The 24,085-nt window shown below is 59.8% G+C and overlaps 1 protein-coding gene across 6 annotated transcripts in view; it reads left to right on the plus strand.

Moving 5' to 3' along the window:
- The window catches only part of Acox3 (acyl-CoA oxidase 3, pristanoyl), a 23,439-nt gene extending 4,022 nt beyond the window's left edge, over window positions 1-19,417 (plus strand). For 2 of the 6 annotated variants that reach the window (XM_010641777.2, XM_019210292.2), the window contains 15 exons: window positions 575-649; window positions 931-1,020; window positions 2,175-2,318; window positions 4,173-4,261; window positions 6,352-6,448; window positions 6,583-6,765; window positions 7,633-7,755; window positions 8,731-8,851; window positions 9,143-9,265; window positions 9,477-9,590; window positions 9,676-9,842; window positions 13,270-13,444; window positions 14,421-14,488; window positions 15,013-15,099; window positions 16,641-18,905. In XM_010641777.2, the coding sequence (XP_010640079.1) occupies window positions 575-649; window positions 931-1,020; window positions 2,175-2,318; window positions 4,173-4,261; window positions 6,352-6,448; window positions 6,583-6,765; window positions 7,633-7,755; window positions 8,731-8,851; window positions 9,143-9,265; window positions 9,477-9,590; window positions 9,676-9,842; window positions 13,270-13,444; window positions 14,421-14,488; window positions 15,013-15,099; window positions 16,641-16,760 (1,776 nt within the window). In that variant the 3' untranslated portion in view covers window positions 16,761-18,905. The other 4 variants (XR_783790.3, XM_010641774.3, XM_010641775.3 and 1 more) reach the window with 4 other exon arrangements.
- Window positions 19,418-24,085: the final 4,668 nt, after the last annotated feature.

Below are 24,085 nucleotides of genomic sequence, written 5' to 3' on the forward strand. Positions count from 1 at the left end.
GTTTTTCTGAGCCTTTCTGTTGGAGAGGTGAGGATGCTCACGAAAGAGGACACCAGAGCTGCTTGGCGAGGGGCAAGAGCGAGATGAGTGTGTTTGAAGCTCAGGGGATGATGCAGGGGGGGTCGTGGCAAAATGTCTTTTACTACAATTAAAAAAATGTAAACACACCATATCCTTTGACCAACCTGTATCTATTGTATATTTTACATATATCGCACTATGCGTTAATCATGTGGCTCAGGGAAGACCAGTGGGAAAGGGAGAGTAGACCCAAGCAGGAGAGGTTTCCTTCCTCCCCAACACCCCTTAGTGTCAATCCTGGGCCATCCTGTGGCCTCATCCCCGCGTGTCTCGTGTGCTCATGTGGCACGGTGGCTGTATCCATCCGGCCACCAGCTGCTCTCAGACCTTCCGGCTGCCTCTCGGGCATCTGCTGCACAGGCCGGATCTCAGCCCTGTGGGAGCCTGGGTGGGACCCAGGCAGCGTGGAGGAGCCGGGGCCGCTGGTCAGCTGTGCGGGTGAGTAGCAGTGTCCTTTATGCCTGCCCATGTGGTGACAGTGCTGTGTTTCCAGGTTTTTGGATCCACTGTCCACAGCCTGGGCTCTGAACGGCATCTCAAGTACGTCGAGAAGGTCCTGAACATGGAGGTAGTGCGGGCGTCGTGAGCAGAAGGGTCGGCTCACCCTTCCGTCCCCGCAGAGTGTGTGGGAAGGGTGTTGGCCAGGAGGGTCCCCAGGACCTAGAGAGCTCACTGTCCCCTGGACTACCTGCCGCCTCGTGTGCGGGGGTGGCGCCCAGCGTGATGGGTGGCACAGGAAGTTGGCCTGGGTGGGAGGGGCTGCGGTGCAGGTTGTGGCTGGGCTCCGGTGGATGGTGGGAGCTGCCCTGGGACCCCTCACTGCTTGTGGTTTCGTGTTCCTGCATCTAGATCTTCGGTTGTTTCGCTCTAACTGAACTGAGTCACGGGAGCAACACCCAGGCTATCCGAACAACCGCTCACTATGACCCCACCACGGAGGTAGGTGCCGCCTTCTCTGGATGGGCCCTGGGTGGGAGCAAATGGAATGCCGCGAGCCAGGTGGTTAAGGACTGAGAAGCCTGAACGCACATGTGTTGCTTGTAAGAGAGGTTCTGGAGCTGGGCATGGTGACATAGGCCTGTGACCCCGGCAGGGAGGCTGAGGCAGGAGAATTGCCATGAGTCTGAGGTTAGATTGGTCTACATAATGAGTTCAAGGCCAGCCTGGACTACACAGCCATACCTTGTCTCAAAAAAACAAGAAAAAGAGAGAAAGGAATTCTGAGACCATGGGTCATGCTAGGGAGTGGGAGTCCATGCCTTCTGTGAATTTTGTGTGGGACGGGAACGTGGGGAGGTTCGTACCATGGGTGGCCTCACCAGAGCAGGGACCCCAGCTGCTGTGGGGCCCAGGCCCTGCCTACACAGGCTGAGGGGAGCTGCCACAGCACAGAGGTCCTGTCTAAATCCAGGTCTGTCCGGCTCCAGGGCCCTTCCCTTCCCACAGTGCTCACAGCCCCACAGTCCCTGGGCAGAGGCTCAGGCTGACCAGCGGGCAGAGGGCGGTGCCCCATGCGCCTGACCACAGGGCCAGGTAATCCCGGGTCTCCGATTGCTGTCATTTCACCAGCCTCCTCCCAACACCTGGTCCCCAAGTGAAGATCAGAGGGACATCAGAGGGGCCGACTCAGAGCTGCTGGGCACCGGGCTGCAGATGCCTCTGGGTCCCTGTGGTGTGGACGTGGCCCTGAGCCCAGGTAGAGAGCGGGAGCCCAGGGCTCTGCTGCTGTGGTGGAAACAGAACCGGGCAGGTCTTCTGTTTAAAGGGCGCAGTGGAAAAGGTAGAAGAAAAAGCGCTCTGCAGGGACAGCCTGTCTGCAATGTTGGGCGACAGCAGGTGCCATCTGGGCTTATTTTCCAGCAGTCTGTGTGTTTAGTGCAGGTTTTATTGCTTGGAAATCTGTCACCGTTTCCTGGGTAAGGCTCCTCTGTAAGTCTGGGGGCCGGAATACGCTCTGCTTGAAAACAAGGCCCCGTGTGGCCCAGGGAAGAATAGGCGCAGGCCCTCTGGCCTCCGGGACTTGAGCCCCGAACACTGGGTCTTTCTGGAAGGGAAACGGGCACCCTTCTAGCCCTGTCCCCCTTGGCCCGCAGGAGTTCATCATACATTCCCCTGATTTCGAAGCTGCCAAGTTCTGGGTGGGCAACATGGGCAAGACGGCGACCCACGCGGTGGTGTTTGCACAGCTGTACACGCCAGATGGCCAGTGCCACGGGCTGCACTCCTTCGTGGTACAGGTACACGGGGACAGTCACCCGAGGCCATGTGTGGTATCGCTGATCGCGGATTTGTACCCAGAGCGGACTCTGTGGAGATGTGGAGCTGAGCAGAACTCAGCTTTCTTTCAGAGCACGTGTCTTAGTCCCTTTCTCATTGCTCAGACACAGTAGCCAGCACTCACGAATTAACACAGGAGAGGTTTCTTTGGCTCACAGTTTGCAGAGGTCTCAGCCTGTAGTTGGCTGGCTTCCAGGCAGGGTGGCACGGCGGAAGGGCCTGGCAGAGGAGGAGAATCGGCTCGTGGCATGGCGCCTGGAAGCAAGAGTGAGCAGTTGCAGGTGGAGGGGAGATGAACCCTTCTGGGCCAACCCCCAGTGACCCATGTCCTCCAACCAAGCTTCACCTCCAACATCACAGTTTAAACTGTCAGTGGACAAATCCAGTGATCCAGGCACCTCCCCAAAGCCCCACCTCTGCACCCATGAGGCTGTGGGTGGGGGCAGCTAGAGCAGGGGTGCAGGAGGAGGTGCACCGTGGGTGAGCAGGAGAACCCTGGTTTGTATCTCCTGCTGCTCACTGTGGCTCCCTTCACCCCAGGCCCAGTGTCCGTCCCATCCAATCTTGGGGCATTAGATTCTCACAGGGGCCTGGACCTTGCTGAGCCCACTGTGATCTGCACATAGCAGGGCGTTAGGTTCCATCCCATCCGTTTTGGGTCCATCCCAAAACCTGAGCCTCAGCGAAAGACTTTCGAAAAGGGAAAAGATGGCTTAGGTTTGGATTTCAACCCTTTTTCCATTTTTAAATATCTGTAACATTTAATGAAGCTGGGTGATTAGTTCACAAAATAAACAAAAGCTAACAATGCGTGTGAGTAGGTAAATTTCAAGGAAGATCAGTCTTTCTCCGTCTCTGTCCTCTCTCTGTCTGTCTCCCTTTCTTTCATGTTGGGGATGGAGCCCAAGGCCTCCACATGCTCAGCACCGACCCTGCCCCCCGCTGCACCCTGCCGCCCTGGGCATTTCTGTGGCACCGGTTCCCCACCTGGGTCGGGCTCTGTGGCGCGCATCCTGTGCCCGCCGCCAGTGCAGCGGGTGCCCCTGGAACAGCAGGGACACCAGCAGGCGTTGGTCTTGTGCTTGGTGGGAGGAGGCAGCAGTTCCTTCTGGGTCCTTGCTCCGAAGCTCATGGGGTGGGACCGGCTGCTGGCTGGGTCTGTGCTTTCAGTTACTCAGGTGCATTTCTTGCACTCATGCGGGGAGTGGAGTCTCAGCACGGACACTTCCCACAGCGTGTGTGCACATGGCTGTGTCTGAGTTCCAAGCAGGCCATCCTGGTGCCCTGCGGGCAGTGTCACCTCTCGCCACGATCTTGTCCCGGGGTTCAGCAGCACAGGGACTTAAGACCACAGAAAGTCACTGCCACTCAGTTCCGGATGCTGTGAGGCAGGGCTGTTTCATTACCGGGGATCAGGTGTGGGCAGGGTTGTGCTCTCCTGCCAGCTCCGGGAGAAGCTCCTGCCTCTTCCAGCTCCCAGGGTGCAGGTGTCCCTGCAGCCTCTGTCACTGTCACCACGCGTCCTCCTCTGTGTGCTGTGTCTCCTCCTCTGTCTCTTGAAGGACCTTTGTCACTGGGTGGAGGGCCCAGCTGGGTAATCAGGATGAGTTTATCTCTGCTCCGTCACACCTGGAGACCCTGTGTCCATGTCAGGCCCCAGTAGCTTCCGGGGTTGGGACTTGGCCATGTCATTCCTGGGGGACACAGTGTGACCCACAGCCACCCCAAGGCATCCCTGGATCTGCAGTTGGGGCTTTGGACCATGCAGTTTTATCTCAGAGTCTGTTATTTCTTGCCTTTTTGGTCTTGTGCAGATTCGAGACCCAGAGACACTGCTCCCCATGCCGGGGGTGATGGTCGGTGACATGGGGCGGAAGCTTGGGCAGAACGGCCTGGACAATGGGTGAGTGTCGCGGTGGGTCTGGTGTCCTCCCCGAACCCTCGCTTGGTATCGGCACTGAGATTCCTCCAGGTTCCAGGCTGGGGCTCCCGTCTGCGACCTCCCCAGGCCATGTGTGCTCTGACGTGGTGGGGTGCCCCAGCCTCTGTGTGTGCCATGCCCGTGTCCTGTGTGCTCCCATCCCCAGGGTGCCCATCTCCGTGCCATTCTCTCTGGACCGCTCGCCATAGGCGGTGCCCATTCTCAGGCCAGGCCAGCCCACGCCTGCCTCCTCCTGCGTGGGGCCTCAGCCCGGTGGGCACTGGGCTGGGAATGCTGGGTCCCTGGGGCTCAGTGCAGGCACCGTTGTGTTTCTGGTCTGGGCTTGCTCCTGCCAACAGCTTAGTGTCTGAGCCTGGAGGCCAGGGTCCCGCTGGTCTCCCCCTTCTAGCAGCGCGGTGGTGGGAGTTGGCGGAGCACAAGCTGTGCACAAGCTGCAGGGAGCGGGTCTGGTGCAGCAGGGACAGAGCACAGCCCGGGTCTGGGGGCCTCAAGAGTGCTGGCAGCCAGGCTGAGGCCACCGGCTAGGAACAGTGTCCGGCTGGCCATTGTGGGGACAACACGGGTGAGGCCCCGCCTGGAGCAGGACAGCTCCTGAGGTGCGCCAGGCCTTTCTGAGGGGTGGGTTACAGAGTCAGCACAGGAACTGCTTGAGCTTCAGGATCAGGACCCCACCTGGGCTACTTCTCACTGGCCCTTCCTCTGTGGCATGGCCTGATGACAGTGGTCCCCACGGTGCCCTGGGCAGAGGCCCATGCTGACCGGTAGGCAGAGGATAGTGCCTGTGGTCGGCCACAGGGTCCCAAGGCCCCCTAGAGAAATGTCCTTCTGTCTGTCTCTTGCCGGAAGGCAGGTGTGGGGCTGGGGGAGGTCTTGCCTCTGCCCAGACTTGGCAGCAGGGGAGCTGCAGAGGGTGGCGACAGCCCGGAAGAGAGGCGGGGACCTGGGGAGCCGCACGGTTGCCGCACAAGTGCTGAGCTCTGGGCGCTGCCTGTGGCCAGCACGGTGCCCTCCCTGGCCGCAGGTCCATTGGCACCAGGATTACTGCTCATTTGGCTTGAGAATCCTCTGCTTTGTTTTGGGAGCATGGGAGAGCCCTGTTCCCAGTCTCCCAGGAAGCTTCTGGTCCAGGGAATGCACTTGTGCTCTAGGGGCTGACCTGGAAGGACACTGAGTCGAGCCCTGCCATTGAGTCTGGGTGGAGAAGGTGCCGTGAAGCTCAAGACCCCGGCCTCCTCGAGCCTCAGTGCGTGTTACAAGCTCAGCTCCACCTGGTCACCAAGTAGCTCAGGGACCCAGCACAGCAGCCCGGAGGTGCCGCCCTGGGCGAGGTAGAGCCTGCTGGTGGCCTGCAGGTTGTACTCTCAGCCAGCAGAGGGTGCTGGGCTCTGGCACAAAACCGTGGGATTCCCCTGCTACTCCGTTGGTTTGCGTGGCAGGATTATAATTCAGCGGGGTTTTTAAAAACTGATGTCAAGACCTTTAATATGAAAAAAGCGGTAGTGCATGCCCTGTCCAGCAGGCCACCCACCTCCAGTATGTATGCTGTGTCCTAACCCAGGAGGCTTCCACGGTTTTGTGAAAGATGTTCTTGACACCATTTGTGTGACCTCAGTCATCCCATGAGTTGCTGTGGGAACCATTGATATTTTTAAGTCTGTTGTTGGTGGTTTTTTGCAGTTATGTAATAACCATTATTTTGCTTAATCTCGTTTCTAAACTATTGTGAAATAAGTAGGTTTGCCCGACCTGACGACCTTACAAATATCTCCAAATATTCATGCGTAATATTTGGAGCAGGGAAACCACAGTGCAGATTCGTTTGTTTCACTTAAGTGCTTAAAACTTTGTTCTGCTGCTGCACCTGGCCGGGCCTTGGGCCTGGTCTGAGGGAGCTGTGGGAGACACGTGGGGTGCAGGCCCACCTGTGCACGGTGACCTCTGCCCGGCGCCCCCTGTGATGTTCTTGGGTCTCGGGCTGTGTCACCTTCAGGCCCGGGCAGAGGAGAAAAACCGGGGAGGCTCCAGTGACAGCCCTGCCCTCTGTCCCACAGTTTCGCCATGTTCCACAAGGTAAGGATTCCCCGCCAGGACCTCCTGAACCGGGCCGGGGACGTCACCCCCCAGGGCGCCTACGTCAGTGCCGTGAAGGTAGGGCAGTTCTGCCGGGAGTCCGTGACCCAGCACACGTGTGTCGGTGCGGTTTGCGGTGCCCCGGCCCTGGGAGGACGGGGAGCCACCCTCATCTTCAGTCTGGCCACTCTGTCACCGCTCCTTTCCCCCAGGATGCCAGGCAGCGCGCCGGGGTGGCCCTGGGCAGCCTGTCCTCGGGGCGCGTCTTCATCACGGGCATGTGTGTGGTGAACCTGCAGCAGGCCGTGTGCATTGCACTCCGCTTCTCAGCCACGCGGCGCCAGTTCGGCCCCACAGAGGAGGAGGAGGTCCCGGTGCTGGAGTACCAGGTGCAGGTGCGGCGGCTCGGGGGTCTCTGCTTCCTTCGGTTCTGCGTGCACGAGCTCCCCCTTTGGGGAGGGGAGATCAGCTCCTGGGAGTTGGGGCAGGCAGAGGCGGGGCAACACCACTGCCCAGGTATCCAGGCGGCCGGGCACTTTGCGGGGCACTGGGCCACCAGACAGGGACTCGGGTCAGGGTTCTGTAGGTAAATCGGCCCCATCCTGGGCGGTGCTGAGCAGCACGGTGAAGCTGACGATGGCTCAGGCATGGGGCAGAGTTGTAAGTGTCCCTGGAACATCCCTCACCGTGCCGGCAACCCGTGCTAATGAGGAGGAAAGAGGGCAGAAAGCGTCCTGTTCACACCCACACAGCCTGCAGCCCCACGACTGTCCTGTGGCCCCAGACCCCAGGGAAGCGCAGTGCTATGGCGGCTACGCCCTGGGCCCCCCGGCTGGCTGCGTGCCCTGGGTGAGGTGTGGCCTCCCTGTGCTCGAGCTCTCACTGGGCATCGGGCCCAGCTGTGCCTCCACAGAGCACAGATGGGCTGGTGGGACAGGGACACGGCTGGCACAGGGACGGGTCCCTCCAGCCTTCACTCCTTCCATCCCTCCGGCAGTGTTGTGTCCTGCCCATGTCAGGGGCTGGGTGTGCACAGGGGATGGGCACTTGCTGCACCCTGAGGACCTCCTAGGTCTAGCTGCCTCAGCCTCCCCACCCGCCTTAGGGACCGATTGCTGCACCTACACGGCATGGAGGGAGGAGAGACAGAGGGTGGGGCCCCGCCGTGTCCTAGCAGTCCCTGTTCCTGGTACACAGCAGCCTGACCCGGGTCCCTGTGTCGTGGGAGGGGTGGGTAACCCAGGCTTCCGTGTCTCTTCCAGCAATGGCGCCTGCTCCCGTACCTGGCGGCAGCCTATGCCCTGGACCACTTGTCCAAGTCACTGTTGCTGGACCTGGCGGGACTGTATCAAGGCCGGCTCAGAGGGGACCACGGGGCCCGGCAGGTGAGGCCTCCACGGTGCATTGCTGAGCCGTGACTCCCAGGGCGGCAGTGGGTGGGGTGGGGCCTGGGCCTGTTCGGAAGGGCTGACAGACCGCCCCTTCCCGTCCTCCTCGGAGAATTTGATGGCTCTGCAGAATCCATGGCGCCAGCCCGCGGTGGGTTTCGTGGTCCTGATCCTTCCATAAACAGCACACAAAGGTCGGCATCCTGCTGACTGCACAGCCGAGGGTGCAGATCCATCCCGACCTCAGCCCCTGGGGTGCATTTCTTTGTCTCCACTTTCCCAGCTGGATTTTTGGCAGCCTCCTGGGTTTGCCCTAGTGGGAGTAAAATGTGAATCCAAACAAAAGGGTTTGAAAGTCGACTAGACAGGCTGCGGCCCGTCTACGGGTGCCACCCAAACGCTGGGCACAGCGGCACAGTCCACCGGGAGACAGGGCTGCCTCCTCAGCTAACGGAGCCACTGTGGGGCCGCTGGGGCCGGAGCGAGGGGTACACACGCTGCCCCCGCCTTGCCATTGCTCTCCTGGAAAGGCACAGAGGCAGCTCAGTTTGCTCTAAAATTCAGCATTTGGCCCAGCCAGGCTTCAGAGGATACCAGAGTAGCTCCCGACTGGACTAGGAAACACCGAACGGGCCGCTTTATTTAGCAGTCATGAGTCTCTTCCTCTAAATTTTGTGCCTCAAGCAGAAGCCAAAGGACACTTAGCAAGCATGAGGGCACAAGAAAGTGGGGAGGGGGAGCGCACCCCAGCAGCCCGGCCCAGCGGATGGTCGCAGTGACTACCAACTCACCTGCGCCGAAGTCTCGCACCTCGTGCATTTGTGGATGAATTCCCTACCTGCTTTGACCTAAAATCGAGACTCCTTTTCCTTCAAGTGGGGCCATCTCAGGTTAAACATGAAAGGACACAGTCCGTGAGTGCCAGCACTGTCTGGAGTCTCCCTTCACTCTCCTCCCCGGTTCCTGCCACAGGCAGAACTCAGCCGCGAGATCCACGCCCTGGCAGCTGCCGCCAAACCCCTGGTCTCGTGGACGGCGCAGCAAGGAATCCAGGAGTGCCGTGAAGCGTGCGGCGGGCACGGCTATCTGGCAGGTAGGCGTGGGAAAGCGCTTGGCAGTTTCTTCCCGTCTTAGCCACCACAGTGACACTTGGCCAGGGCACAGCAAGCAGCCTGCAGGCCGTCCCAGCCCCTGCCTGTTTCTGTAAATAAAGGTTTATTGGAACACAGCTGCCCACTTTCCTGCTCAGATGCGACCTGTGTGTGCCTAGGTTGGCGGTGCAGACCTCGGTGGAGGTCGGGCCCAGCTTGTGGGAGGAGGGTGAGGAGTTGCGGGCTGCAGGAGCTCGCTCTCTGGCCCATGTGACATCCTGGCTCTGTTTCAGTGAACCGACTGGGTGACCTCAGAAATGACAATGACCCAAACTGCACATACGAGGGCGACAACAATGTCCTGCTGAATCAGACCAGCAGCTACTTGCTGAGTTTCCTGGAGCGTGGGGTACAAGGTAAACCTGGTACCCACCAGTGGGGGTGCTGGGCTCTCCCTCCTGGCGCTGCTGATTGAGCTGGGGTGGTAGATCCATAAGACGTGCCCTGTGATGCGGGAGGAGGCAGAGAGTCCCAGAGTGACCCAGCTGGTCCCTGGTGCTGGGCAAGTGGGGCCCTGGCCAGTGGGCTCCTTGCCTCTCCTCAAAGTCACTGGCTTGCGTGTCCTAGGTGGAGCTCACTTCCAAAGCCCACTGCGCACCGTGGACTTCCTGGAGGCCTACCCCGGCATGCTTGGCCAGAAGTTCAAGGGTACCAGCGTGACCGACTGGCTGGACCCCACAGGTGTGTCACCTCCCCAGGGTGAACATGGGTGTTTCTCGGTCCCCCCATACCCTCTAGCTGTGCCTTCTGTCTCCGGTAAGTGCAGAAGGTGTCAGAGGCCCTGTGATGACGACTGCCCTCCCTTTGTCCTGTGAAGCTCCCCTGGCAGCATACAGGTGGCTGGTTTGCTACCTGCTCCAAAGGAGTCACCAGAAAGTCGCGCAGGAGAAAAGATCAGGACGCAGAGACTTTGAAGCAAAGAACAACAGCCAGGTGCATGTCTGTTTTAATGGTCGCTGTTCGCTGTGCTCTGGATCCATCCAGTGTTGGGTCCCCAGGAGTCTGACGTTAGGGGCTGCCTTCCCAGCCACGGGCTCAGTCTCCTTGCTGGACCTCCGGGCCCCTGTTTGCTGCTCTGAAGCGGGCACCGGAGCGGGCACCGGTCCCTGCCTGGCCAGCTGGGTGTGGAGGAGCCACAGAAGGCCTGCGGTGGGGAGCTGTGCTTACTGGAGCTGGGGTGTGGGGCTGAGAGTGTGAGGTCCCATCCACAGTGGGTGGTGACTCCTCCTGGACCCCCAGCTCCTTCAGACAGGCAAGGGCTCCCAGGGCTCACACCTCGCTCAGTGCACAGCTCTGAAGAGTCACCTCCTCGTCGGGGGTGGAGGTGTGCCAGGGCGGCTTGTGACTGACAGGAAGCCGTATGCTGCACGGTTCCCAGGAACCTGGGCACAGAGGCACCTGCTGTGAACACCTCGTCACACCTGGCCATGCCCTGGGCTCCATGGTGACAGGCGGCCTGGACGGGGAAGCGGGCATTTGCAGGGTGGCTGTGGTGTCAGGAAACAGGCCCTGTGCCACTCTTCCTACTGAAGCCGTCCCTGGGACCCAGGTTCATGTCTCCTATGTCCTGTGAGGACCCAGGAACCTCCCCGGAGGAGGAGACCAAGGTGGTCAGACTGGCTATGGTTTTAAAGCCTCCTGCAGGGCCCACCTACAGCAAAATCAAATGTACGGCCTTAAAAAGAAATGGATTCAGCAGGTGGCAAGGGTCAATGAGCTTTTGGTCCAGAGCCACAGTGGCCCAGAATAGGAGGCCTGTGGTGACTCCTGTGGGTCGGGCCTCTCTGCACCACTGGGCTGGAGCATGGCCCGTGTCAGCTTCCTCTGCTGGTGGTCACTTGGTCACTCTGAAATGGAAATGGTGGTCGATCTGCCCAAGTTCCCAAGATCCCAAGATCTCGAGGATGGAGGGCCAATGGGTGAACAGTCCCAGCACCACTCAGGGCCTCAGAACTGCCCGCAAGCCCGTGCAGACCCTGTGCTGACCCGCTGCAGCGCGTGGCCAGCAGTCGAGCACTTGTCCCTGTGGGTGTGCAGTAAGATCTCTGTGGCAGCATTTCAGAGGACAAGAGGGCTGGGCTCTGGGCACAGCTGCCGTGGGTCTCTGGGGACAGTGGGCAGTAGCCGCACAGGGGCAGAGCCACAGCCCAGCAGCAGTGGGAGCTTCGGGAGGAGGAGAGGACTGTGTGCTGCCGACCAAAGTGGGGCTTTGCTGATGGCTGAGAGCTGCAGGGCACCGGGCTGGACTCTGGGGTCGCAGAAGACAAGATCAGGCCCAAAAGGTGGTGGGAACGGCAGTGCAGCAGGGAAGCGAGCCTCAGTGGATGTCTGCATTGCCTCAGTGTGGGGTGAGCCTCCTCAGATGGGAGATTCAAGAGCTGCAGAAGGAGAGGCAGCCATCAGGTTTCACTGTGTAGAAAGAAGCTAGCGATTCTGAGGAGCACAGGTACTGTCCAGAGTCAGGCTTCCTCTGGCCAGGGGAGCGCACGGAGCACACGGACCAGCACAGACCATCCCGGCGGGAAAGCTCACCCCAAAATCAGCACCAGCTGACTCAGGGCAGGAACCAGAACCAGGGATGAGCAGGCCAAGCCCCATGGCTCTGGGCTGGGGTTGGGGTTCCGGAGGAGGAGGCTGGGCTTGTTGACCAATGTGGAGGGGAAGGGGACAGGCTCATTGCTGCACAGCGATGGCCGACCCTTAGCTGTGTCACAGCCGGAGCTGGGGATCCTGGCATGAAGTGACTTGGGAGATGGCTCCGGAGTGGCCCGGCCCCACCATCCCTGTCTGTGACTGGTGCAGCTTTGGGGCCAGCAGTGGGCCCAGACCAGTGCCCCTCGGCCTGAGGGTACAGCTGTGCCCCTGGGAAGTTCTCACGGAAGAGTTGGCACCATGTGAGTGCTCTGAGTACCTGCTCCGTCCACTTGATCTGATCACAAAGGCAGATATGCCCAGGGCATCCACCCCGAGGACACAGGGAGCCCTGTGCATGCTGAATCCCGGGAAGGAGTCACAGCCCGACAGCCCAGGTGGGAGGATGGGTCACTGAGTCCTGCGCTGCTGCTGCTGCAGGTGCTCAGGTGCGGGGATGAGGGTCCGGCACGGGTGCACAGCTACAAAGGTGAGCTCTGCGTCCTGGCCCTGCCTTCAGCAGTGGCCACCAGCTACTGTATCCACGGCCAGACCCCTGGCTGGGGGTGGGTCTCGGGGCAGCAGGTTACCGGAAGTGTCACTTCCCTGAAGATGAGAAGAAACAGCACTGCTTTGGTGCTGGGAAGTCGTGGCTGAGAGGCAGAGGGTCAGAGTGCAAATGAGCCTGGTCTGTTTTCGAGCCTGGACGTTCTGGCTGGTCCTCACCTCTGGCCCACAGGGAACCCTCGGAGGATTGGGGCTCACAGCACATGCGCACCTGGGTGTGGGTGGGACTCAGCATCCCCGCACTCATTGAGATGGGCCAGCTTGCCAGGGCTCCACATTGTCCCTCAGGTCACCCGCTGGGCAGTGAGAGACATGTGCCCTGCGCTGGAGACTGTACAGCCTGATTGCTGGGGCTGCATCACCAGCCAGGGCACATGGGCACCTGGGCCCTGGCCCGCCCCGCCCTCAGCGCAGCCCTGGCGATCTGGGCACTGGTCCTCCCTGGGTCGGCAGCACAGTCCCTGCCTCCCAGCCCTGCCGGCGCCCGTGAGCACAAACGGTGTGGAGGCAGCAGGGGCAGCACACGGGCACTCTGACACCTCCAGGTGGCCTGCTCTGTGCTGTGTGTGGCCCCAGTGTCTGGGGACCAGTTGAGCTGGCGCAAAGTGGGGGAGAAAGCATCTCCACATTTGTGTTCTCTGAGGGGCTCCAGCAGAACGGCAGCCTTCAATTCAAGACCCTGCACTTAGGTGCTGGAGCAGAACGAAAAGCAAACTGGGAATAGCTGGGACCAAGACTTCCGTGATGGCTCCAACCTCCACTTAGCCATCCACCCTGCTGCTCTGTCTTGGGAGAAGCAGCTTCTCTAGGAGCTGTCGGGGAGGCACGTGGCTGTGCCCAAAAGGAGCAGAAGCTGCTGCCTCTCTGAGTCAGCCTGTCCTTGTCCGTGTCCTCCAGGGCCCTCCCTGCTGCAGGAGGCGACAGGCCCTGCGCCCAGTGACCACCTGTGCCCCACTGATGTGCACCCTCTCCTCAGTGACAGTGGCCGTCCTGAGCTCACTTGGGGCCCTGTGCAGTGACTGCTGTGCCGTGTGGCTTCCACAGGGGACCAGGGCAGGGTGCTGTGGCGGGGAGTGTACAATGCTAGACCCTCCCTGGGCTCCACCTCGGCACCTTCTGCTGCCTGTGCTGCAGCCTCACGCTGCTGTGCTCTGGCCCGCAGGTCTACCACATGCGGACCCTGGCCCTGGGCTTCATGGAGCTGACGGCGGTACAGAGGTTTCACGAGCGCACACACAGCCCCGAGGTGCCTCCCTCGCTGCAGGCCGTGCTCAGCCGGCTCAGCCTGCTCTATGCCCTGTGGTCCCTGAGCAGGCACATGACTCTGCTCTACCAAGGTGAGGCTGCTGCCCTGTGCACTGCCCGGGCACCCGTACTGGCCACTCCGTGGAGAGGAGAGGAGGGCTGGAGCAGTAGGCAGGACAGCAGAGGGGGTGGCGCGGGGCCAGAGGGGCATTGGGATGCACTGGGGGGTACACCTGTCCCTGCGTGCAGGGTCCCCTCATTCCCCTGGCAGCAGGCACAAGCAGACACGCACCAGGGTGCCAGGGCAGACCTGCGGGGAGTCGGAACCGCAGCGCCTTCCTGGGGGTCGGCTTGGGGAGCAGACAGTGAACCGGAGTTCAGAAGCAGTGAGACCCCCTTGGTGATGCTGCCCTGGAAGGATGCATGGGGAGGCCCGAGGGTGTTGGGCAGAGGGGAGCCAGCAAGGCAGGACAGCTTAGTCGGAGTTCAGACGCCTGGGCCGTGTTCCCGTCCCCAGAAGTCATCACCAAAGTCATTTCCGCCACGACACATTCCCAGCACCCAAGCTGCTGCCCAGCCTGGCGGGACCTGTGGGACACTGGGAAGGATGTCTCCCAGCCGGGGCCCTGCTGGTTTTGGAGGCCTACAGACCTGCCTGCCGCGCACTGCCCCCTGCAGCAGGACCAGGTGCTCCCTGCAGCCACCTTGGACTTCCTACCTGTCCACGCTACTTCATCCCTGCTCTGTCAGGAACCAGCCTGGCAGCCCACTGCCTCCCCCAGCTCTCAGGACTTGGCCCCTCTCCTGTCAGACCTGGGCCAGGTTCTGTGTCCCCAGCCCCTGGCCTATGACCTGCCGGTACACACTCGGAGAACCCAGTGGGACAAGGACCTCAGAACCAGCCTGAACCAGGAAGTTCTATCCCAGGGTCCCAGCCAGGCCAGGGCAGGTGGCAAGGGCCCTTGACATCTCCACCCGGTCCAGACTTTGCAGGCTAACTGAAGATTCAGTGAGGGGTGCTTTGGATGGTGCAGGCCAGACCCCCTTATGACGCAGCTGTGTTTGCAGGGGGCTACCTCTCTGGCAAGCAGGCAGGTGAGGCCCTGGAGGACGCCATCCTGGACCTGTGTGCCCAGGTGAGTGCCCACCCCCTGTCCTGTGCTGCCATGGCTGCCGTTCAGTACTGCTCCCTCTCAGGAGGCAGCTTCCATCGCTGCCACAGGATCCCTGGGAGAATCATCCTGAAGCAGGATGGGGGACCTGTGGCTCACAGCTTCAGAGGCTTCAGTCCAAGATCCTAAGGGGCCTCCTGCTGCGTGGTGCTTGCTGGGCTGTGAATGCTTTCTTTGTCCTGTGCCCCAGACACAGGTGCCAGTCAGGCAGTGCTGACTAACCAGCTCGCCCATCCCTTGTGCCAGCATCCCTACCTTGCTGGAAATCAGCCAGAGACCTCAAGGGGACAGCACAGTGGGGATGTGCACACACCCCCGGACCTGACCCAGGCCCGCAGAGGTGACGCCAGGTCACCCAGCTCCCTGTGCTGGCTCGGGTTTCTGTGGCTGCCAGTTGGCCGTAGCAACCAGCAGTCAGGCTGTGTTACTCAGTGGTCTCCATGGAAACCTCAGCCACGGCCAAGTGTGTGGACTTTGTTTTCCAACAGCTAAAAGATGACGCAGTGTCCCTGGTGGACGTGATCGCCCCTCCCGACTTTGTTCTGAACTCCCCGATTGGCAGAGCCGACGGCGAGGTGAGGGCCCCAGGTGGCTCCGTGGGTCAGGAGCTTCCGGGGAAGCAGGGAGACGTTGGGGACACCTGCTCTCCTGGACCAGCCTGAGGTCTCGGGCGCCCATCCCCAGTGCCTCTTCCTTCAGATCCTGGCCAGCTTGGCCCTGCTGTTCAGGTCTTCACCCTCCCCGACCTCGAACCCCCCACCCGTACACACTCTTGGAGACACTGCCCCTTCCCTGCACACCCATGCACTCCACAAGCCCCCGTGCACTCCCTGACCTCTCACCCTCAGGGGCCAGAATGGTTCAAGGGACAGGGGGCTCAGGCTGCTCCGAGTGGAGCCCTCTGACAGTACCCTGTACCCTCAGAGCCAACTTTCCGGGGTACTCCAGCCCTCCATCTGAGCCCCATGGGTTCTCCAGCTCCCTCTCATACCAGTCTCCAATTCCCCCATCCTTCAGCCACACTGCTCCCTCATTCTCCTCATGCCTTGGGCTCATCCCCACCCCAGGACCTTTGCACCCAATGTCCCACTTCCCAGTACGCAGGCACCCTCACAGGCTACCAGGTGCTGTCCAGCACCCACAGGGTCTCTGTGCCCCCTCACTGTTGGACATGACATGTCCGTGTGTCCAGGTCACATCGTGAGATCTTGCTTACAGCTGTGTACTATGGACAGGATTTGGCTCTACCCCCAGCCGTGTGTCTTCCGAGGCCATGCCCCTACCGTGGGCCTGCCAACGTGGAGGCTACACATAAGTGACAGGAAGTGGCACCTCGCAAGCCCACCCAGGTTGTCAGTGGCAGGTGCCTGGGCTGAGCACAGTTCCGGTGCAGCTGAGCTGGGGAGGCCCGGTGGGGTCTGATCTGGATGCAGAGGCAGCATCCGGAGCAGGGGCCGGGGTCCCACTGTCCGGGGTCCTGGACCTGCTCCTGGGTCCCCATGCTGTGTGACCATGTCTGCTTTGCTGATGAGAAGCAGGTGCCCGGGGCTGCCCAGCCAGCAGCTGCCCTGTAGACAGGAGAGCAGAGGGTGCGAGCTCGGGGTGGCCTGTGCAGCAGCAGCTACGCCAGGCCTGGGTGTCTGAGCTCTGCGCCGCTGTGTGGGTGGGGTGCCCAGCTATGCCTTCTGGCTCCGGGCACTGCAGTGAAAAGTGTACCGGCCAGAGGCGTCATCTGCAGTGTGGCTTAAACACGTGCCTTCCTCCTGGTGCTGAGAAGGCAACGTCTACACCAAGCGCTGCAGCTGAGAACTCTCTTTGGAGAGCTGAGTGTCTGCGCCGGCCAGGTCCAGAGCGCCACCTTCCGCACGGAGCGGCAGGAAAGTTCTCGGGATGTTTCCCATCGTAAATGCATTTTATGGTGCTTGATAATCACACTTGCCTGATGCTTCCTACTAAGAGAAAGTTTGTATAAATTAAACTTAAATCATCTTAACATTTTCCTAACAAGCGACGGCAGGGAATCTCCTGTCTCGCTAAGCACAGGCACATCTGCCGCCCCGCGAGGGTCTCTAGCTGCAAAGTCCTCCTCCCTGTCCCTGTGCTTTGTTTCCCACAGCTCTACAAGAACCTGTGGGGCGCAGTGCTGCAGGGGACTGGCGCGCTGGAGCGGGCGGCCTGGTGGCAGGAGTTCTCCATGCACCGGCCCGTGCTGGGCAGCCTGAAGGCCAAGCTGTAGGCATCTGGACCCCGAGCCATCCGTCTGCACTACGGCCTCCGTGCACAGGCACAAGCTGGGGTCCTGAAGTTCTGCTGTAGGGCGGGGAGCCCGCGGGATCTCACCTGCCTGGTAAATGCCGGGCTTTACTGACTGCGATTTTCTCAGGCACAGATAGATACCAAGTGTGAAGTAAACTGTTCATAATCACAGCTTTTCTGGCCCAATGATCTTGTGACTTCGTCTGAGATTTTTTTCACACAACTCGGCTTCACCGAGAAGTTACTCGTGGTACCCTGTTGACTCTGGTATGACTTTGTCACATGGTCTGTTCTATTAGGACCTGGTTAGTTTGTGCTGTGGACCATCTGAATGACATAGTTTAAGGCTTTTTAAGGAAAGAAGTTTTATTACTTTCTTTTGTGGAACGAGAAGTTTCCAGAGAAACGATTCCAAACCAGAAATGATCTGAGCATCCGGGCAGTTTGGCTGCTTGTGCCCCCGTGTGCACACCGTTCTGTGTGTGGTGTTAGTCCATTTGTCCCTAGAGCAGGTGGCACACACGGTGCCGCTTGTCCTGGGCATGCGCCAGCAAACCCACGTGCCCAGCATGCCCTGCAGTGCCAGCCATGGTGTAAATGAACTTGGTGCCTTTTAAGGGATCATAATCCACTAGCCCTTCTTTCTTTTTTTCGGTACTGGGGATCGAACTCAGGACCTTGCACTTGCAAGGCAGAAGCAGTGCCACTGAGCTACATCCCTGGCCCAAGCCCATCTCTTCCCGCTGTCCGAGAGAATAGGAATGAAAGTTCCAGACTCAACGTGGGATGGTTTGGTGCAGACCACACAGTATGTGGCAGGGCTGCGGATGCCCGAGGGGAAGCTCCTCCAGCTGCCACGCCTCAGGGCCCTGGGGTCAGCCGCCTGCCTGAGGCTACCAGCCCAAGGGGCGGCTCCTTCATCGCAGCCTGGTATACTGTCTGGGCAGAGCCGGGTGCAGGCAGCACAGCCAGCCTGTAACAGCTGCCTGTGACTTCCAGGGCTGAGACCCCACCCTAGCCGCTGCCCACAGGCCCCCTGCCCAGCCCACTCAGCCCCAGTTCCAGGTGGGCTGGAGCAGGCTAAGGTGTGGAGGTGACTTTAGAGAAATTCCATTCTGAGTCAAGATCATTTAAAAAATAAAGCACCAAGAGTTCAATCTGCTTTCTGTCACTTTTTCTGCTCTTATCATGCACTACTTTGGCGACAAAGAAAAGTTTGTAGAGGAAAATAAATGGCACCGGCAGCCCCACCCTTGGAAGTAACCCCTGGTTAATTTCGTTCATCTGTGCTGAGCCATGGGGCCGCAGAAGTAGGGTCACTGTGACCCTTGGTTCCTGCTGGGTTCCCTCCGTCCAGCCCTGAGGCCTGAGCAGTGACGGTGACCTGTGCTGCCACCTGGTCCATCACCAGCCCCGGGTGGCGTCCGCTCTCCAGCAGGCAGCGTGTGAGCTCCACCGTCCCCGCGTGCAGCTTCTCAGAGGAAGGAAGTGGGGTCTCCCGCTCTGAGCGAGTGGGACTTCTGGTACCACCTTCCTCCACGATGGGACACAGGCATGAGAGACAGGACAGTGCCCGAGCAGGCCCTGCCGTGCGCCACTGCGGGGTGCGTGACGCCCTGTATCGGGTGTGAGCTTTAGTGTGGTTCATCCACGACATCCACAGACTGGGGCCTGGCACGCAAGCGATGCTGGGCGATCCCCGGTACAGCTGCCACTCAGAGGCAGTCGCACGTGCGCCCTCGGGTTGAGGTTCTGCCCGCGGCAGTCTCCCCATCACTTCCACCGCTGCCAGCCGTGCTTTTCTTGCTCCCTCCCAAGGCTGAGCCCCTCTCACCTTGCGTGTGCTCTCTGCAGAAAGGCCGGGTTTAGTTTTCCAATTTTTAAGATGTATAACATATTTTTGCCTATTAGGAGTAGTAAACCTTCACCAGACGTGGTGCACTCCTCTAATCCCAGCTTTGGGAAGGTTAAGGCAGGAGGATGGCTGTGACTTCGAGACCAGCCTGGGATACACAGCAAGACCCTATTGAAAAGAAAGAGTAGTAAACCTTCGACGTACCCTTTGTAAATTATTTTTCTCCGTCTGTTATTTGCCTTCTAATTGTATTCATTTTTTTCTTTTTGGCTTAACCCAGGAAAGAGTAAAGCTTTTAAATCAGAAATCTGTATCTGAAGACATATCCGCCCCAGCCTTTGAGGTTGTGCCTGGAAACTCTTCTCTGACACTAAGATCATTCCCATGTTCACCACATTCCTTTAAGCGCATTTCGGCATCGGCTGGCTGAGGGATTTATGCTGTGGCTTTGGGGTCTCAAATGGTCAGAACTGGGAGTAACGCATCAGCCTGAAACCAGGTCAGATACGTTCTAGGCTGTGTTTGTAGGCTGTGTTCTGTGTGTTCTAGGCTGTGTTTCTAGGCTGTGTTCTGTGCGTTCTAGGCTGTGTTTCTGCTCTTTTCTGTCGTGTCTCACATGCTCCTGGTGTTTTCACCACGGCAGTCACTGTACTTCTGATACCTGCAAATAAAGACCTTGACTCCCATCTCTTTCAAAAATTTCTTAGCTTTGCAAACTGTGGCGTTATTTTGTTAAGGCAGGGCATTCTCCTGCCTCCAAATCATGAAAAATTCTTTGGTACTTGTGTTTGAACATCATCTCTTACAGATGAAAACCAGGAGAGCCTGGTATCTTTATAATAGCTGTCTTTCCATTTAAGACTATTCAAGTTATTTTAATAAAAAGCTCTCTGGTTTTGCGTATTTACTTTGTTACTGGTTGTTTTATTAAAATCTCGTGTAATCGTTGTAGTCCTCGGTTGGTTCCCTCTGCTTTCCTTTTTGTGTCATTGGCAGGCGATGATGGTTCTGCTGAGGCGTTTGCACAAAGTATTGCCTGTTACTTAACTTCTTGTGAGTGGTATCTGCTGGGCCTGCCGGATTCTTCTCTGTGCTGGGGAGGATCTGGCTAGCGAGAGGACCCCAGCCAGCGGAGGTGCAGGGATGTGTGTTTCTGTGCCCTGCAGAGGGAAAGGCTGCAGGATGAGCAGCTTCTGGGCACCCACGAGGTGCAGGCCGCGGAGTGAGGAGGAGGAAAACCCAGCTTGACTCCACTCATGCGCAGCCCCTGCAGAGGGGCTGGCCTGGGTTGGGGCTCCCTGCCATCCATGGGGGTCATCAGTTCAGGGACTCTGGCTGGCTCCAGGGACGATCCACTACCCTTCCACGCGGGGCACGGACTGACCCCGGCCAGCTTCCCTCCCACCTGACTGCCCAGGAGCTGCCAGGATCCCCACGAAGCCCCCACCTTTCCTTTGGGTCCCGACTCCCATTCCAAAGAGCTCAAGCCAGGAGGCAGTGCAGTAGCAGCTGTTTGTTTTGCAAGAGAAAACGTGGATAATCTTACTGGGGCTGAGTGCATGGGGCAGGAAAATAAAACCCGAGATCAGGGTGCATGAAAACACTCCTGGGTGTTTGTTCTACGGGATGTTAATGTGGCTTACGAAATCCTGGACATCTCTTGAAATGTTTTATCTTTGCTCCAGAGCTAGGCTTAGAAAACAAAGTAAACTTAGGAACGTTTTCTTAGGAATGTTTTTCCTGCACCACCGTCCCAAGCAGCCCTGGTCCGTATCTTTCCCATCGTCTTCTAGCCGGTGTGTGGCCCTGTATGCAGCAGGCAGGGTGGCGGCCCTGGGCCCGGGCTCAGATCCCAGCCTGGCCACTGTCTGTGGGCACTAGGGCACCCTTCTGGGCTTCCTGCCTTAGGAAGGTGATCAGCTGCCAGCACCCCAGGGCCCCAAGGACCCACAGACAATAGGTGTGAAATTCCTAACACACCCCAGGCACAGGCCTCCCCTGGCCACTGAGCTGGGCCGCTGGCCCTGAAATGTGCCCCTCTGCACCTTGGGGCAGTTGCGGGGTGGCTCTCAGGACACAGGCCTAACTCTGGGCAGGAAGGTGGTGGGGAGGGGCCCCCCCGGGCCCAGAGGAAGACACCTAGGAAGATGCTGAGTAGAGAGGGTCCCCCACCCCCAGTGCGGCTGGTACTCTTGCGCACGTGCGTTCAGGGGGAGCTTCTTCCTCTGGCCTCCAGTGTGCCGTTTCTGCGGTGACCCCTTCCAAGATCTGGGAAGGTCCCAGGATGGCGCCACAGGGCTCAGGCTGAGCCGGCTTGGTCTCCACATGAGCCTCCTTCCACACCCGCCGTCTGGGTTTGGTGCCGCTGCCACCCTGCAGCTGGGCGCCCAGGCCCCTCTGTGCTTCCCTGGCTCTTCCCCACCACCCTGCCCAGCAGCCCTGAGATGCAGTGTCGGTGGCAGCAGAGCCATGGTGGCCATCAGTTCCCTACCCGGCTGTGAGGTCGGGGCTGGTCTGAGTCATTGCTCTCCAGCACCCAACCCGGGGCCAGATGCAGTGCCACACAGTGCCCAGCCAGCCCTGCAGGGAAGCGGGGTGTGGGGAGGAGATGGACAGGCCAGGATGGGTGGGTGGGTGACGGAGGAGCTGGCCAATGAGTGAAGGGAGGATGAAGTAACAAATCCATAAAGCAGTTATCTGGGAGCTGGCTAGCAGGGAGAGGTGCATTTTCATCCTGCAATATGGTGTCATTTAAACTATTTCAAACCAGCTTGAGAGGGGGAAAGCAAACACCACGGTTCCTTTCCAGACCTATTGCACAGACGCTACTTGCAGAGGTTCCCACTGGCCGGGCCATCGCAGGCTGTTTTAAGGCAGGCACTTCTGCTCCCACGCAGAGCAATGTGGGTAAAGCAACGGGTGCTCGCTCGGAGGACTTGGTGAGCAGGGGCGCCGGGGTCACCGGGAGCTCTGTTCTCCTGCTCCGTCCTGGCCTCTGGGGTGTGGCTTCATCCCCGCACAAGTGAGGCCAGCGTGGAAGGCTGATCCCTGGCAGGGACGCCCTTGCCTCTGCTCAAGGAGGGGAGGTGGCAAGAGGCTCTTCCTCCTGCCCTTCCCAGGGCAACGGCCACATGGGGTATTAGGGCTGCATTGTGATTCCCCAAATCCCTGCCTAGCCCTTGGTCCTGGGCACGTGGCCATACATGGGGACAGGGCCACAGAGACCTAAGCTCAGGGCCCAGGGAAGGTGTGGTTGGCCAGAAAAGTCCCACATGTGGGGGCATTGAACAGGGTGGAGACTTGAGTACTGCTGAGGTGGGAGGTGGGCGGGGGACCTGGGTTCTAGGCGGAGCCTGCACGGACAGCACCCAGGGCACAGAGGGAGCCCCGGTGCCTCTTCCCAGATGCGTCCACAGGACCAGGGCAGGTGGGGCTCCCCTGCCTGGACAGTCAAGTGGAGGTGCGAGGACCCACAGCCAGGCTGGGCACCCATGAGGAGCGGTGCTTGCCTTCTGTGGGATGCTCTGCGGGAAGCGCTTGTTTCCAGAAGGCTCCTTCTCTCCTGCTCCTTCTGGGGGTGCCAAGCCTTAATTCTGAGCCCAGCTGAAATGCACGGAGACTCCTGACGATTCTCCTGGGGTACTCGGGGTGGTGGGGTTTGAAGGTTCCCACCAGGGGCCGGGCCGTGGAGTGGGGCCGTGGAGTGGGGCACAAGAACTCAGGAGTCCACACCTCAGGCCCACGGAGAGTCTGAGTCCCCAGTTTGTGCACACCTGGCTGGGCTGCCCTGAATGTTTGCGCCAAGGACCAAGCCTAAGCCTAAGCCTGGCGTGGCCCTAACTCCGCTCCCCGTTCCTGGCCCTGGCCCTCCCTGAGCCCCACAGAAAGGGCCCGCAGTGGGAGGTGGATACCTGGGGCACAGCTGACCCTCATCTCCTCTCTCTGCAGCCATGGCAGTGATGATGACAGCTCCGGACGAGGCCCCACCCCAGTCCCAGGTGTCCTGCCGTCCACCCAGCCCGCCAGCAAGGGCCAGCAGCCGAGACAGCAGCCCGGCGGGGACAAGAAGAGTCCATTGTGGGCAGCGGGACACAGGCAACCTCCCGCCAGCTGCTGGCACGGGGCATGTCTGGGCTGTGCTCTCTATGGTCCTACGCGTGCCAGGCTGCAGGAGTGCTCAGTGGGGGACAATTCCTTTCCTGCTACTTTAGGACTGGTGTTTTCAGCAACGCCAAAGTGGTCTGCTTCCCTCAAGTGACCCCAGATCGGGATGATGGGAGGACAACGGGGCCGGGGAGAGAGGGCCGCGGCCCCATCGACTCCTCTGCTCCTGCCCTGCCCCACCCGCCCCCACTTACCCTCCAGCTGCCCCTGAGCCCACAGGGCACAGCCCCTCCACCCTGTCCCACTTCCTTCTCCCACTGCCCTCCATGAAGAAGCACAAACCCTTTTAGCCGCACACACTCCAGACTGGAGCCTGTCACGCAGCGAGCTGAGCACAGCCCCTCTTGGGCCCTGCCAGCCGCCCTTTGTTCCCGGAGCCACTCTTGGCAGAGCCTGGCTTTGCCTGCCCGGCCTTGCACACACACAAGCCCGGTGTGCAGTGGGTGCATTCCCGCTCGCCGCTCCACACTATGGTCTCGTGCACTGTGGGACCACGGCGTGGGACCCGTCCTTCTGCTGACCGTGTTGGGCTGTGTCCTCCTCAGGGACGTTTGGAGCACAGCATCTCTGACACTGTTCTGCAGGTGCTGCTGAGCGTGGTGCAGGTGTCCCTGGTCTTGGTGTGCCCATGTTGAGCAGACCCTGCCCAGAGGCCTCCGAGCCCCGCCTACCTCCCCCTCCCTGTGGGTCCTCGCTCCTAGGACCCCGGTATCTCATGACCCACCACTCACTGGGGCCATCCGTCCTGTTCCCTTGTCCTTTCTTAATACAGGGGAGAAATCTTGCTGTGATCTGTTTTCCCTCATGTCTGCTGCCACAGAGGTCTCCTCCTGACTGGCCATTAGTTTCTGGAACCCCCAGCTCTCCTGTTGTTGGGACCCTACACTCAACGTTTTCAGGAACCGACCTGGTTTGCGAGGGTTCAGTCCATGGCTGCTGGCTCCAAGACAAGAGCATCATGGGGAAGAGTGTGGGGAGCAAAGATACTGAAGCCAGAAGTAGAGCGGGGGACGGTGCCACAGAGGAAGGGACAGGGACATGCCTGAGGTCACACCACAGGGCCACCCTGACCCCCAGGAGTACGCTCCGCCAACCCCTGGGCAGCCCCCAAGCCCATCGAGGCCCCAGTGAACGTCAGCCATCTTGATTTCCTCTGTGAAGCGCCTCTTCCAGCTCTCTGCCTCTTTTCTGTTTGAACTCAAGGCAATTTGGCTCCAAAGCTCAAGCCCCATCCTGCGTGGGCCAAGACTCAGCTCCTGTGACTCTGTCCACTTGAGGGTGACAGG

The sequence above is a fragment of the Fukomys damarensis genome, unplaced genomic scaffold (assembly GCF_012274545.1).
Source record: "Fukomys damarensis isolate Sample0158 unplaced genomic scaffold, DMR_v1.0_HiC HiC_scaffold_35, whole genome shotgun sequence".
Classification (NCBI taxonomy): Eukaryota; Metazoa; Chordata; class Mammalia; order Rodentia; family Bathyergidae; genus Fukomys; species Fukomys damarensis.